A 16,097-nucleotide genomic window follows, 5' to 3' on the forward strand; every position below is an offset into this window, starting at 1 on the left:
TCCTAGCGGTTGGGGAGGGAGAGAGGGAAGTACTGCCTCAAGCCAAACAGACCCCCCACAGTTTCCTGGTGACGCAGTAAACAAATCTATGATGCTTGTTGAATAATCTTCCAATAATTGCAGTCATTAAAATCATCACAGTCTCCAGTCACCTTCCTTCCTCTGACATACCAGTCTCTCCTTTAATTGTCAGTGCATTTTTGACTCAGATAAACAGATCAAGGCAAGCTTGGAATAGAAGGTCCAGTCACACACAGCAGACAGTTGTGCAGCAAAGCAGCAAAGGCGTGGACTGCTCTCAACAGACCAGGGACTTTCAGTTTCTCCTGGAAACCTTCCAGAGGCTAGAATGCTTTGCCCCACCTGGCATTTCTACATAGGAGTGACAGACACCTTTGAGGCAGAGACAGAAAAAAAAAAAAAAAAAGATGAACGTCTCATTGGCCTAGCAAGGGTTGGGCTACAATAAGGAAGGGCGTTATAATGAGTATTAAATAAAAACTTCACAGTAATGAAATTGTGGGAGAGTCCTTCAATTTTCAATTAATTTTCTTGATCCATTTGAACTCAAGACTGGGTGCTTTTAAAGGCATAAATATATGTTAACTATAAAAGATCCCAGTCTAATCAAAGGCTGTATTTCATTTTCACTCACACTGACACGCTCCAGCTGAGGGAAGGGTGCACAGGACTCAACAGGCGCTAAAGGCTGCCCTGCCCCCCCCTTCCTTGCTCAAAGCAGGCAGCAACCATACAAATGCAGCTTTTTTTTTTTTTAAACTGAAGTTATTATGTTTCTCCCCAACTCCCACACCGTGCTGACCTGATAATCACTGCTCTGGTGTAGATCATGCAAATGAAAAGCATAATTAATTGCACAAATGATTCAAAACGGGTGCCTCTGGGGCTTAGCAAATAAATAAATAAAGGCAGGTGGGAGGACAGGTCAGACAAATGCTTTTATGGGCGCTCTCCCTCTTACCCCCGCCCCCGCCCTGCATCCTAGTTCCAGTGGCCCAGGCTTCCACTGAAACCAGCCCCACCAATTTGAGAAGCCTTTGGTTCCTCCCCTCCCAACGCCTCCCTTCCTGCCTATGTCCTGCGCCTCCAGCTACACCTTACCCCACGTCAGTGTTGCTCGCCAGCTTCTAACCTGCGCGGAGACCAGGCTGCTACCTAATGTTTACCCAGCTATGGTATGGAGGAGGTCAGAAAATATCTGGTCTTCGGGATCGCCACGCTGCCTGCATCGAGCATCTATGGCACAGGCGCGTGGATCCGGGATGGGAGCTCAAGATGAAACTGTTTCCCTAGCTTCGCCTCCAAAACACCACAAACTTGAGTAGTTGCTCAGATCAAAGCCCTTCGGAGAGCAAAAATGGGAGAAACAACATTTGTGCAAGGGAAGTGAACTCTTCCCTTTAATTGTTCCATTCTTTATTGGGCTTTGCATTGGATCTTTTTTTTTCTTTTTTGCGAAAAAACCATGTTGATTTAACCATAGTGTATTTACCATGTAAATATATGCCGAGATGAAAACGTCACGGATCAATTGTAAAGGACCCGGATACATAATTTTAAAAAATCAGTTTCAGTGTATATGAGGTTCTCACCCCACTTTCTCTGCTCAGTCAGATTTGTTTATGCAGAATCGACATTTAATAGTGCTAATTGCACTCCAGTTAAATTGCCCTGATTGCAGAAAGGGAAGCAATTTTCGTGCTCTCTGTCTGGGTTTGGAAGAAATTGTTTTATATTCACCTCTTTATAAAGAAGTGGAGATAAGGCACCGGGGCCTTTGCACAAATTGCACTTAGGGGCTGACTGGCACCATTCAGGCGCTATAATAGAGCATTATTTGGCCGTTTTGAATAATGTAAAGCGTTTGCTGAAAGCCATTCTCCTGAAAATTGCTTTAACTTTTAAAAGGGCGATGATTCACTCCAAACCAGGCCTTTGTTACATTGTCATTATTTCCCCAAATGTTTTAACAGCCAGCTCAACACTTTAGCATAACACATTGATCTTTGTTTAAAAACTAAATTTTTTAGAAGATGAAAAAAAAATCTGTCAGACGAGAGGAGGAGAGAAAAAAAAAACTGGACTTCCCCCCCCCTCCGAAAGATTTCCTTTGAACACCACCTTAGAGTTGAGCTGGCCCCGGGTGGCTTGTCTGACTTGTTTGGAAGGTTTCTCTAACTTTTATTGTGATGAGGACGCGCGTGTCTAGGAATATGAGAATGCCCACGTCCAGAGTCTGACAGCTGGAACCGCGTGGAAAACAGCGGAGGGGGAGGGGACTGCTAGGAGGGGGAGGGAGAGGAGGAGAGGAGCCGAGAGCCGCTAGCCTGCGAGGTGAATTCGAGAACTGTTTAAACGGTTGGCTTGAAAATGTCACCAGAGCCAACTGGCTTTGCGGATTGTCTTATGTGTTACTTGGTCAGGTTCCCTGAAGAGGGTGGATTGGGGAGGAGAAATTGTGGGGAACCCTCGGCACTTCTCCTCCCCGGGCTGCCCAGGGTGAATCGGAAACGCCTCGCTGCCACTTAACAATCCCTCTATTAGTAAATCGACGCAGGGATGCCACGGGAAGTCGAAGGCCAGCCTCCCCTTCCAGGGCAGAAGTCACCTGTTGGGAGCGGCTCCTGGATCCCCTGCTGGGCTTTCTGGCTCGGTTCTGCGGCCTGGGTACCCATACACACACCCCAACCTTCCACAAGGTAGTCCTAGGGCCTTCCTTTATCCCCCCCCCCCCCCCCCCCCAGATTTCCCTCTCAGTTCCCTAGGGCACAGAGTTCCCTTCGTAGCTGCTCAGACAGTCTCTCCTTTCTCTTTTTCGGCAATCATCTTCCTCCGTGCCTTTTTGCCATCTTAAAGGTTTTTTTTTAAGGCATTCTGAGCAAAAATATTCTAGTGAAAAGCAATGAACGCGATTCATATAGCTCTCCCCATCGACGAAGAGAGCGGGTGCACGCACGCAGGCCTAGTCTTCCACCTTAAGGTGGGAGAGAAGTGTTGCTGGCGACTTACTTTTGGGCCTAGGGATCTTGCGAAAGAGCAGAGAAAACACCTCCACGACCTCTTCTCTGGTCCTTCCTCGAGCATTCTCTGGTCTTTTGCACTCGAGCATTTGAGGATGCTGGTTATTATTATTTTTGGATAGCGGGATGTGAATTTGGAGAGGGAGGATGCCACTGTTTTACCGTACCCAGCCCTGCCCGAGGGCGCTGGTATTTCTAGTTCAATAGCAGCCTTGGGCTATCCTGGAAAAGAGACAGTGGAGATCAGGAGGACGGGGAAACCGTCCAGCGGCTGCGCCCTGAGGTGTGTGAGGGCACGTCTTTATACCACGGTCCAGAGAGGAGTTGAGGATGCTTCCAGCTTGCAGAACGCGGAGGCGCCCACGTGTGGCCTGGCTCTCGCAGACTCTTCCCGGAGGGTTCCGAGAGGTCTTCAGCAGGTCTGTGACAGCAGGGTGCCGGCTGAGGACAAGCCTACCTTGAACACCCTCGCCCCGGCCGGCCGACCGAGTTTCTAGGCCCTGGCAGTCTGCAGTGGAGACAGGTTGGAGCTGAAGCAAGGAAAATGACTCTTATAAACATCCCCTAAAACCCCGACTTCAGGCTGAAATACGACATGCAAATCTCCACCGGGTTAAACAAACAGAGGTGCAGGCAAGCTGCAGCTTCAGCGGGGGTGGCGGTGGGGGCGGACGCCTCGAGCGCTGGTCTCCGTTTCCAAAGTTGTTACAATGTGAAAATAAGCGGCTTCGTGCAGCGTGTTGTATGGGTTGATGCTTCCCACCCCCACGCCAGCCCCCAGCAAAACCTGGCAGATAATCAGCACGTCCCACTGTTTAGTCATATTTGACAACTGGGTTAACCTGGTATCTAGGCGCTGGCGAAGCCATACAAAGGGTGCCCTCAATTACCACCAGAAGCTTCTGGCGTGAGTGGCACTTGTATTACCCCCTGGGTCAGAGGCCAGAGCGACAATTAGGAAGTCACTTAGACCGCTGGAGAGAAATGGCGGGATGCAGCAGGCTCTGGGCTCTCCCAATAAGTCTGCGGGTGTAGACCCTCCTGGAGAGGCCCAGCTCTCCTTTGCGCCCTTTGCTCAATAGGACTCTGAATGTAAAACCGAATACAGTGGGAATAAGAAACTGATAAAACCACCACGACAATGATAAAATCGACAGAGAGAGAGAGAGAGAGAGAGAGAGAGAGAGAGAGAGAGAGAGAGATACAAGTTGAAGTTCTTCCCAGCACCTGGACACATAAAGTGAACGCAAATCATTTCCCCTCGTGCACTAGGCTCGGGTGTCCCCACCTCTCCTGCTTCTTTCCCACAAGTAGGGAGTGAAGACTGTCAGTCCTAACTAGCAACATCTTGAGGTGACCCGTGTGTGTGTGTGTGTGTGTGTGTGTGTGTGTGTGTGTGTGTGGCGGGGGGGGGGGGTCTTGCGGATCTGTCTCAACGGTACTTAAACCTGGCTTGGTACGTGAGTGTGTGTAAATTTTTAATTGCACTGTAATTTCTTCTGTCCCCAGCCCGCCCCCCTCCCACCCACGCCCGCAGACTTGACTGGCACGCGCCGGGAGCCCGGGCTCGGGCCCCTCGGCGCGTCTGATTGGCTGCGGGGCAGCTCCCGTCTGCTCTGCCTGCGCCCTCATTGGGCGAGAGGCGCAGTCAGCGGCACTTCAAAGCGGGCGCTCCTCGCACTTAGGCTGAGTTTTGCCGGCGGGAGCCCAGAGTCCGCTCGGCGCGAGCGCGGGACGCGGGAGCCGCGCGGGACCCGAGCTGTGTTTCCCAGCAGCCGCCAGGCTTAGCACCGCTCCCGGCCTCGTCGCGCAGCCAAGAGACCTGCTATGGCCACGTCTATACTCGGGGTAAGTAAAAAAAAAAAAAAAGCCCTGCAACGCAGTTGCTCGTTTTTTTTTTTTTTTGTTTTTTTGTTTTTTTGACTGGAGTTATGTTTTTCTTTATGGCTTCTCTGGGTCCTCGGCTCCTATGAAACTGTTGCTGGACCGCAGCCTCAGGTTCCTTTTGAACATTTTCCACATTTCCGGAACTGATCTTTTCAAGTTATTGGAACCTGGGGCACTGCCTTTGCAAGCAAAGAATTTAAGCAAATTCCCTTTTAATTGGTTTTAAAGCAAAGCTGAAGGTTTCTTTTCCTCCCTTTGCCATTACCCCACCCCCTTGCTTTGGGGTTGCATTACAGGACAGTGCTTTCAGAAAAGTCTTGTTTTGCAGGCCATGCAGTTACATTAATAAACATTTACATTTGCGTGGCTCCCCAGTTTGCCCTTGACTTTGAAAGCCGTCACCGGGCCGTTTATACTCGGATTATTTTTGTAACTGCGTGTGTGTGTGTGTGTGTGTGTGTGTGTAAATATTAAAACCACGTTTATGAACTATAAAAGAAAATAGCTAAGCCGAAGCCACTCATGCGAGGAGTGCTCTAAGTTTCTCCCAGCCCTGGGCCGCTATTTCGGCCATCCCCCTGTCCTCGCGTGTTTGTTGTCTGTGTTTACCTTCGTGCTACACCCGGAAGGACGACTTGGGGGCTCCTGGGAGAACAGTGGGTTTATGGCGTCAATCCAAGTCTGATTCTAGACAAGGGTGGCAGCGAACTAGGTGAAGGAAACCGAGGCATCTCTGATCTATAGTCTCACGGAAGAACAACTTTCCAGAGCCAGGTCCTCCACGCTTGTGATCGCCTCTGTCTTGCGCGGTGCGCAGCACGTCCTCGGCCAGGGAGCCGGGGTGTCAGGGCGCTTTGGGACCCGCACCGGGCCACAAAGCTGCTCACGGGTGCACTTTGTGTCTTCCCCCCACTTCCTCCTCCTCCTCCTTGCTCCCTCCCCCACCCCACCCACTCCAGGAAGAGCCACGCTTCGGAACGACCCCGTTGGCCATGCTGGCTGCGACCTGCAACAAGATCGGCAACACCAGCCCTCTGACGACGCTGCCCGAGTCCAGCGCCTTCGCCAAAGGCGGCTTCCACCCCTGGAAGCGCTCTTCGTCCAGCTGCAACCTCGGCTCCAGCCTCTCCGGCTTCGCTGTGGCCACGGGCGGCCGCGGCTCGAGCGGTCTGGCGGGTAGCTCGGGAGCCGCCAACAGCGCCTTCTGCCTGGCCTCCACGTCCCCCACGTCGTCCGCCTTCAGCAGCGACTATGGCGGCCTCTTCTCTAATTCAGCAGCGGCGGCTGCCGCCGCGGCCGGCGTGTCCCCGCAGGAGGCAGGCGGCCAGTCGGCCTTCATCTCCAAGGTGCACACGACGGCTGCCGACGGCCTGTATCCGCGCGTGGGCATGGCGCACCCGTACGAGTCGTGGTACAAGTCGGGCTTCCACTCGACGCTGGCGGCGGGCGAGGTGACCAACGGCGCTGCGTCGTCGTGGTGGGACGTGCACAGCAGCCCCGGCTCCTGGCTGGAGGTGCAGAACCCCGCCGGGGGGCTGCAGAGCTCGCTGCACTCGGGCGCCCCCCAGGCCTCGCTGCACTCGCAGCTGGGCACCTACAACCCCGACTTCAGCTCGCTCACGCACTCGGCCTTCAGCTCCACCGGCCTCGGCTCCTCGGCCGCCGCCTCGCACCTGCTCTCCACCAGCCAGCACCTCCTGGCCCAGGACGGCTTCAAGCCAGTGCTGCCCTCCTACTCGGACTCCAGCGCCGCGGTGGCCGCGGCCGCCGCCAGCGCTATGATCTCGGGTGCCGCGGCCGCCGCCGCCGGGGGCAGCTCCGCGCGCTCCGCCCGCCGCTACTCTGGCCGTGCCACCTGCGACTGCCCCAACTGCCAGGAGGCCGAGCGGCTGGGTCCGGCCGGGGCGAGCCTGCGACGCAAGGGGCTGCACAGCTGCCACATCCCGGGCTGCGGCAAGGTGTACGGCAAGACGTCGCACCTGAAGGCGCACCTGCGCTGGCACACGGGCGAGCGGCCCTTCGTGTGCAACTGGCTCTTCTGCGGCAAGCGCTTCACGCGCTCGGACGAGCTGCAGCGGCACCTGCGGACTCACACGGGCGAGAAGCGCTTCGCCTGCCCAGTGTGCAACAAGCGCTTTATGCGCAGCGACCACCTGAGCAAACACATTAAGACGCACAACGGGGGCGGCGGGGGCAAAAAGGGCAGCGACAGTGACACGGACGCCAGCAACCTGGAGACGCCCCGCTCCGAGTCCCCAGACCTCATCCTGCACGACTCCGGCGTCAGTGCAGCCCGGGCGGCTGCAGCGGCTGCAGCGGCGGCGGCAGCAGCGGCGGCGGCTGCGGCGGCCTCGGCTGGAGGCAAAGAAGCTGCAACCGGTCCCAACGACTCCTAGAGGTTGGCGGAGAGGCGCGAGCGAGCAAGTAGAGACACCCAGAGCGAGCGAGAGGTTCGGAGGGCGAGCGAGTGGGCGCACGGGAGGGCAGGGGCTCCAGTGACGCCCCCGAGCCCAGGTTGGGCAAGAGGTGGAGCCGCGCGGATCCCCAGGCGGTGGCCGGAGTTCCCCTCCACCCTATGCCCAGGCGAGAATCGAACGCGAAGTCCAGAAACAAAAGCGAACCATCCTCCGACAAAAAACAGGTTCAAAATTACAAACACACACACACACGCACACACACGCTTACACCCCGGAGACCCACAACTGCAAGAACGCACACTCGCGCGCGCACTCACGCAACCACACGCACAAACTTCTCCAGAGAAGAGCAATACACAGAAATGCCCCCTCCCCCACTGCCCATTCCTTCCACCATCCTCTGTCCTTTTCTCAAAAACAAAAACAAAAACCTAGCTACCACTCAGCAAAGGACTGTCAGAACTTTCGAATGAGAACAAACGAAACCTATAGAAACAGACCCTTTGTGTGGATTATATTATATATAAAATGCTCCAAGTCCTGCTTGATGTCTACTTACAATGAGACTTTTTTTTTCCTAAAAAAAAAAGAAGCATCAAAAAAGGCTTAAGGTGAGATATTCAACGGGAAGTCTAGCAACAGTTTCTCTGTATTTTATAACATCTGTATAAATAGGGTTCGAAGGATTGTGTTCTCTTTTAATTTCTTGTAAATGTTCATTCGAATAGTTTTTTTTGTGAATTCCTGAAATTCAGGGAGTTTCTTTTTAATTTTCTGATGCACTTTGTGAAAGTCAGTATATATGTAAAAGATATTTAAAATGTTGAGTTACCATTTCACTCGAACACGTAAGTTAAGGTCATCTAAAGAAATTAAATGCGTTTATCTGTATGAAGAAAACCTTGACATCATATTTTCATTTTGGTATTATTAAAGAACTGTGAACACTTTTTCCCCTTAAAAAATATTCTGTTTCCCCCTCAATAATCTTTAATGTGGGATCAATTTTTTTTTGTGGTGGGAAACAAATTTCCTTAATGTTAGTTGTAGGCAATGAAGTTTATATGGGCTGCAAAAGCCATAGAACATATACATTTTGGGAAGTCAAAATTATTTATTTGTATACCAACAGCATAAATTAAATTGGGTTATAAGGCCGAGTACTTGTATCCCTTAATGGGAGAGCTAGCAAAAGGTGACATTTTAAATCTTTGGATCGCCTTTTTAAAAAGCAAGGTCTTTGGGCAGTTTTAACTAGGGAGGTACCTACATCTCCCAGAGGGCTCAGAGAGAACTGGTGGATTTGTTTTTTAAATCTGATTTTTAAACAATTTGTGAAAGAAAAATCTTTCTAGGAAAAAAAAATCAGTCTTAGTTTCCAAGGCCCTCTACGTTGGGAGGCATCTCTGGGGAATAAATCGCTAGAGTCAATACCCCGGAAAAGACATTTCATGCCTAAATGAAAATCTTGTTAAATGTTATTAATTTTGACTTAGAGCACACAGCAGCCCCCTGTGCCTTGTATTCCCTTATTAGGGATTCATGTCTTATCAAATATCTAATTAATCTCCTAGACATCATTTGTTCTGGCCAACTTTATCTCAGCTGGTCCACAGGGAAAACTCCAAATATTCTCTGTGACAAAGCTCCCTTGAAGATCTTTTTAATTGTCTAAATTAACTGCACCAAATTTGCATGTCAAACGGTAAGGGGCAACCTGAGATAAAATGTAAACGTTTTAGAAGCCCCAAACTAAGCACTTGATTTGATAACTAGGCTTTTTAATGTTAGGGAAGACAACTGCTCCTTCCCTTTTCAAAGACGGCTGATCTATGCAAATAGTGAATTGGAAAAGCCTAGGTCCCCTCGCCGTCAAATGGCCCTCGCAGGTTATTTGAATATCAGTGGCTGCTTCTGAAAAGGTTCAAGGATGCTCTCTGCCTTCTTTGTGATTACTCAGTGCGGCGTCTTATTCTGAAGAAAAAAACTCAGGAATAATTAAAGGCTGGGATCAGGCCTGGGAACACATTTGGGACAGGAATCTCATTTAGACAGTCTCTTTCAAAATAAGGCACAGTTAAATTGACCAGAAGGCAATTATTGAAATGAAAATTATTTTCACTCTCTTTGTCTTCTGACCACCAACTTAACAGCCCCAGTTTAAAAGAGGAAGAACGGAGAGAATGACGAAAGGAAAATTGGTAAATGAGACAATTTCGCAATTTGAAAAAAAATGTTAGTTTGGAAAAGAAAGTACATATTTACAGAATAAAATATTTCTAAAAGGCTTCTCACACAATAGAAACTACAAGCGAAGTCAGCATCAATAAATTTTTCCCTCTTTTTTTTTTCTTCATTCCTGGCCTTGGGAACTTAAATGAAGATTTTGATTCTTTGGAAAGAATACAATATCGATATTAACAGTGAACAGAAACTGCTCTGAAAAGCCAAATAGTTCAAGTAGCGGGGAGACAGCAGGAAGGTTCCCAGCGGGGCATCTGCAGCACGCGGTTCTTCATCCTGTGGTCCCCTGCCGCCCCAGCTGCCAGACTCTTCTTTCTCTAGTTTTTCTTCTCTTCCGTCCTTTTCTTTCCCGGCTCCTCCACTCCTACCTGGGATTGCTCCCCCACCCCCCCAGGCGTCTTCGGGTTTGGGTCTGGTCTTGGGGAGAAGCTGGTAGAGGGCGCATATTCTGGGCACTTTGGGCAAAGGCTCTGCAGGCCCGTAGGGTGTCCCGCGCGTCTGGGGGCTGCGGGTTGAAGGCGCGGAGGTGAGTGTGTGCTGGGGGTTCCTGAGAATGAGGGCGCCGGGACGTCGGTCCCCGGCAGCTTTGTTTCTTGTTGATAATAAAGGCAGATCAAAGGGCCTGCTGTGCAGGTCTCGCTCCCGGAGGGGCTCCCTCCGCAGGCCAGTGATCAAGGCCTCTGCGCGCTGCCTCTGCCCCGCGGGTCAGCCCACGTCCATCACTGCGGCGGCTCCGGTGAACCGCGGGTGGCAGCCCAGGCCCCAGTGTCCAGCCAGACATCGAGTGCTCAGGAAGCTGAGCCAAGAGGGACCGGGTCCCTGGCTCCTGTCGGAAACCCAGCAGGGGAAACACATCAGCCCCACTCCCCCCAACTCCAGCTCTAGGAGTCCTCCGGGGCGCGGAGAGCCTTGACCTCAGTGGGTGGCGACCGACAGAAAGCCAGCAGATTGCAGAGAGCGTGCTCCAGAGGCGAGGTCCACCAGCAGGGTCCCCAGTTGAGGAGCCCCTGGGCCTCCCCGGGGCCACCTCGGCTTTCCCGCGGCTTGGGCCTCCCGGGTAGAGTAGATGGGAAGGCCGCGGCTGGGGTTCACGCTGGGAAGAAGGGCAGCGACCTGGAAGTGGGTTTTGTGAAGCCAAGGCTGAGATCTGGGGCCAGGAATCCCACCCCCGCCGTGGTGAGGGAAATGCATTTTCGTTTCAGCGAGTTTCCAGAGATTTCTTGTTTCCAGCTTCCGCGCAGTAGATGAACCAAGATCAAGTTTGCTGGGCCTGCGCCTACCCGGCCCCAATCCACACTCTCTCCAGTATTTTTCTTTCTTGGCGTAGTCTTCCCCCCCATCCCCCACCCCGCGCGCCTCCTGGAGTAAACAGGGTCCTACCTGAGGAGGAAAAAGGAGCAGAAAAAAATTTCCTTTCCTCAAGAACGTTTGAAAATGAAAACATTTGGATGAGATTAGATTGAGCACCTGAACCGCGTGTCTGGACATTCCGTCAAATCGTCACCAGCCGTGTAAAATTGAATTTCTTTTTATTCACATGGAAACTTTATTTATTTTAACTCTAATCTTATTTGCATCTATTATCTGTATTCACCAAGGCTCTCTCTCTTCCACTACAAAAATGCAGATGAAGTAAATCTCACATAAATCCCGCCCATTTGTGTAATTGGTATACTAAGTGTTTATTTTAAGTGAGAATAATTTAGCTACAAATTTTCTTAAGGAATAACATTCTTAACACATTAAAAAAAACTGAAAACTCTGATTTGCTTTTATGTTTGACAGTAGCTCTTGATTCCCCCAAGAGGCGTAGGGCGAGTGTGGCTCTCTGGCGCCATCTAGAGCTCCTGCCTGGGAGGTCCGCGCTGGCGGCCTGGCGCTTGGCTATTAGCGCGCGGAGACCGGCTTCTGCCTCGAACTCCCACAGCCCAAGGAAATCAAGCAAAGAAAAGCGAGGTTTTGTGTTTTCAGTCGCGGACAAGTCCAGTTTTGGGGGAGCATTGCCTAGCAGTGGCTCTAAGGGAAGCGGATTATTTCTAGAACACGCTTACTGGAAAAATCCAAGCAAAGCAGACTAACAAACACCCTGGTTGGCCCGGTCTTAGCTTTCTTTCATTGTCTCATTTAGCATTCTTTCCTAGGCGATTTCAGGGTCTTCCAGCTCTCCTCGACGAGAAAGCCGAACGCTGTCGGGAGCTGTAGTGACGGGGACCCGGGATAGAGATCCGAGGTGGGCACAGCTTGCCTCGAACACTTCGCCCCGAAGCACTGGGATGGAGGGCTGCGGGACCATTGGGTCTGCGTGGACTACCCAGGACGGGCGGGAACGCGATGCACTCAACCAGGTCACCAAGCCCTCTTCAGGTTCCCAGAATCCCTAGGACAGGAGGGAAAAGCCAGGGTCCCGAGGCTATGGCCAGCCTGGACCCAGCGCCCAGCGCGGCAGCCCTCGGCAGGGCTTCGGTGCTTTGGGAGGCGACCACTGCCCGAGTGGGGCGCAGGGGGCATCTGGGCTGGCCGAGGCGGGGCCGTGCGCGCGGGGCCCCAGAGGGCGACTAGGAGCCGCCAGAGCCCTCGCCCCAGGCCCTCCCGACGGGTGCGCACCCCCTCCCAGAGCAGACCCACCCCTTTTGTCCTCGCCTTTTCGAAACCCAAATCTGAAATGAGATAACAGTTGGGGGCGTTGGCCAATTTTCTCTTCTCTGTGCTTCGTCCTGCCTCCCGCCGCCCCCTTCCCTCCTCTTCCTAGTCCACTACCCCTCCCCCACCCAGGAGCCTCCGACGCCTCGCTGCGACTCCCCCCCCCCCCCCAGCAGTTATTGTATTTTAATTTAAAAAGCGACACCTTCCCACCCCGCGCCTGCCGGAGGAGGAAAGAAATGCAGTCACCCGAAGCTGCAGGGGTGCCGGGCTCCCCAAACTCAAGCCATGGAAACGCAGCGCGCTTCTGGGAACTCAACAGCCACCTTTGTAGCGGGTACTCGGCTGGGTTTGTATTTGCTGTTTTAATACAAACCCCGCCGCACTGCCTATTTCAAAGATGTGCTAATTACTACTTGGATAGCAGGGCGCAAAGTCCTTGTCCATTTCCCAGTACAAAGTAGGTTGCTAGAAAATTTGAAATTGCCTTTCAGCCTAAAGCTGCCTTACCTGAATGTCATAATTACAGTAATTATGTACATCCAAATTACATGCTAATTAAATTAGAATCAAATCGTTCTAAATCGAAATCAAATGAGGTAGTGAAGAATTAATCAATGACAACATAAATAGAGCGCTTCCTTCAGAGATATTTATTGTAACGATCCAAGGAGGAATTTGATCTGAAAAAGTCACCTGTTTATTTACTTTCAAATTAGTAATCAGTTATTATCCCTTCTCCATAATTTTAACCGTTCAGTGCTATTTACCCCCCACCCTTCCCAGACGCTGGAGTTTATAGAAATATGTATGAGGTAAATACATACAGACTTGCCTCCCCGTATATTATTGATATAAATATGTACGGTGTTTGAATTCGAGTTAAGGTTTCCGAATGTCCGTGGGGACGCATTCCTCCAGTGTCAGTTGGCCCGGATCCGGGAAAGCTTAGCGCTTGAGCTGCGGGTTTCCCCAGACTTAGCCTTCTTTTTCTTTGGAAATTCACTGGGGATTTTGCATTGTTTCACAGGCCTCTTGCCACCTCGGGGGTGATTCATGGATGAAAGAAATGGCAGAGTGATAGGGTGTGACTCCCTCGGCCCGCTTTCTTCCGGTAGGTTGCTAGTGAGAGTTGCTATTTTCTTCTTCGTGCCAGGAGCCAGAGATTAGTATTGGCTTTCCTAAAGCTCAGTCTTCACCTGTGGCTCTCCAGAGTGCAGAAAAATTCTCTCGCCTTCCAAGCCACGGCGGGCGAGTACGCCCTGCGACCCGCACAGGGGACACGTGCCGGAGGCCTGATGAGCTCTGGCGGGGACAGGGAAGCAAGGGCCAGGCTCCCGGGAGCGCCGAGCAGCTGCCCTGGCCCGCAGCTTCGCGGAGGGACCTGGAAGAGTCTTCTGGCTGGGTTTGGGCCACGGCGGGTCAGAGCCAGGGTGGGTACCCATGCAAAGAGTTAATCTGTCCCTGTCTCGTAACGCGTGTGAGCAGAAAGGGCGGGAGTGCGCCCCTAAATTCCAGCTTCTACGTTCCAGCTTCTACCCCAGGTTGCCAGGTGAGAATCCAGGAAAGGCCCCAGGGAACGCGCAGGGTGCCGCGGCATCTGCGGAAGGACCCACGACACCTGTTCAGGACTCACTCCATCATTCTCCCCGGCCCTTTCCTTCGGGTTCAATGTGATGCACTTTTAAGTGGGGATCTGGTCGATTCTGAAGGCTCGGCACCCCGGGAGTCATTGACAGGGAAGGGTCAGAGGTTTTCTATGTCTCCAGTGGAGGGTAGGCGACCCGGGGACAATTCAGTCGGCCGGATGCTTTTATGGCAATCAGACCTTCGCATCTCCGTCGGCAGCTCTACAGTACCGGGTACACTGTGGGGCTCTCTGGTACTAAGTGGGAGGTGAAGTGTGAAAAACTGGGAGGGTGGTAAGAATTCTCTGCTTCATTTCCTGCCGGCAGGAACCGGGTAGCAGAAACTTCAAGTCAGGAAAGCGTTCAGTTCTCAGGGCCCTTGCTCCTCACGTTTACAAACAGCGTTTCAGATCTGAACGGGCTCCAAAGGCCGCCACTGAAGGCCCGTTAACACTTGTCAAGAACTGTAGTGGACTTTCTCTTTTCAGAAAGTCTAAATAAAAGTGTGTGGTGTTTGTGTGTGTGTGTGTGTGTGTGTGTGTGTGTGTGTGTGGTCTTAGGTACAGAGTGGAGGATACGGCCTTCCAGAGAGGCTTCCAGCAGCGTCTTGCCCATTAGGTCGAAAGCAACAAATAGTCCTTGAACTCCGATCTTCAAGGCTAAAGGAAACGAAATTCTATGACTGAAACCGAGAAACGCCTACTCCAACAGCAGGACTGATCGGATTCGCTATCTGCCAGTGGCCTCATGAAGGAATCTGGAAGAAATGTCTCTCCATAACCTGTCAGATAAAAAGCTTTTTTCATATTACAAGTGTGCGATTTAAGCAAGATTCCTGTCACACTGCAAGGCGAGCGAGCATTGCTGCCGCTATGGTAGCAACTTCTGCCTATTTGGGCAATTATTAAAGGAAATTATGACTAATTTCCTATGTAGATATCCAGATAAACAAACCCTGACCTCACAACCCGATTTTTTTTTCCTGGTCATTTGTTAATCGACAGTGCCTCCTACAGGAATGAATACGTCAGTGTTAAGTGAGGCTAGGGAGATAGGGAGAAAGGATGGTCCCAGAGTTTGACCTACCCATGTAACAAATGTTGAAGGGTGCCCAGACTAATTTAAAAATATTTTTTTCTATCTAGGGTAGGAAGAATATTTCATGTTTAGATTTCTGGAAACGTCACTGTTGACTTTACATTTATCGAACCGGGACTATTCCAGTACTTATTAGAAGTCTATTTTTATTTATAAGATTATTTTCAGTCCCATTCCCTAGTATCACCGTGGCACGCAGAGTGAGCTCCGGGAAGGCTGTCGTTCCGGTGTTTTAGTGTGAGAAAACGCCTCCCTTCCATCTCTAAGTTAATAATAAAGTTAGAACACTGGCTCACTGTGGTTGTCTGGCATCCTCAGCGTCAAAGGCCAAAGCCAAACTGAAGATGGACGTGACCTTTAACCACTGGGAAATCTTCCTCGGAACCGGGCGGGTAAGATTAGAGCTTTAAAAATTAGTCTCTTATAGTTTAATATTCTCAACAGGAAGGATTAAATCAAAGATTAAAAAAAACTGTAGGGGCTACCTTATAAAGTTAAGGGGTGGTAGCACATTTTGGTGAAAGCCAAAGTGTAAGAAACAGTATTTAATTCACTCTTAATTATAGGATGCATTTCAACATTTTTCTTCATGAGCACTGTATTGGTGTGGAACCCTCTTTTAAGGCAGTAAGTATTGCATAGGTTTTGACATTACCAAAATTATAAAGTCTAAAAAGGTGTACGGTAGAAAATAATCACAGCGACACTGATGAACTCAGGGTGTAAATTAGCCTTTATCAATTTCAAATGCAAGCTTTTTAAAGTGAAGGAGTAGGATCTGAGGTGTGCTGGGAGGCACGAAAGGAGGTGGTGAAGGGGCTCAGTTGCTCTCGGGTCTCCTTCATCTGCATAATCAAAGGCTGTTTACAGCGCCAGCACCGCGACATCACAGGACATCTGCCTGCGTGTGCAGACGTGCAGTAGACAGGGAGCAGTTTTAACTCTGAAAATTTATTTACTTCAGAACTTGGAAATTGTGACTGCCATGGAAATCAATTTTTGTACTAAGTAAGAGATGTTCTAAAAAAGTGAAACTCTGATCAAATAAATATTTAATCCATTCACAACAGGAAAAAATTTTTGAACTGCATGCCATGTGTAATTTGTATAAAATTTTTCCATAGCTTTACTAGTCCTTTGGA

At 50.7% G+C, this 16,097-nt stretch overlaps 1 protein-coding gene across 1 annotated transcript; it reads left to right on the forward strand.

Annotated features, from left to right (window-relative positions):
• The first annotated feature begins 4,746 nt into the window (after nucleotides 1-4,746).
• On the forward strand, nucleotides 4,747-8,339 carry LOC121439320 (transcription factor Sp9). The gene is made up of 2 exons (XM_041639807.1): nucleotides 4,747-4,889; nucleotides 5,888-8,339. Exons 1-2 carry the CDS (start codon nucleotides 4,869-4,871, stop codon nucleotides 7,322-7,324), a joined length of 1,458 nt encoding a protein of 485 aa, XP_041495741.1. The 5' UTR covers nucleotides 4,747-4,868; the 3' UTR covers nucleotides 7,325-8,339.
• The last annotated feature ends 7,758 nt before the right edge of the window (nucleotides 8,340-16,097 follow it).

The sequence above is a fragment of the Microtus oregoni genome, unplaced genomic scaffold (genome assembly GCF_018167655.1).
Source record: "Microtus oregoni isolate MIOR12 unplaced genomic scaffold, Mior012 000060F_ref0000265, whole genome shotgun sequence".
Classification (NCBI taxonomy): Eukaryota; Metazoa; Chordata; class Mammalia; order Rodentia; family Cricetidae; genus Microtus; species Microtus oregoni.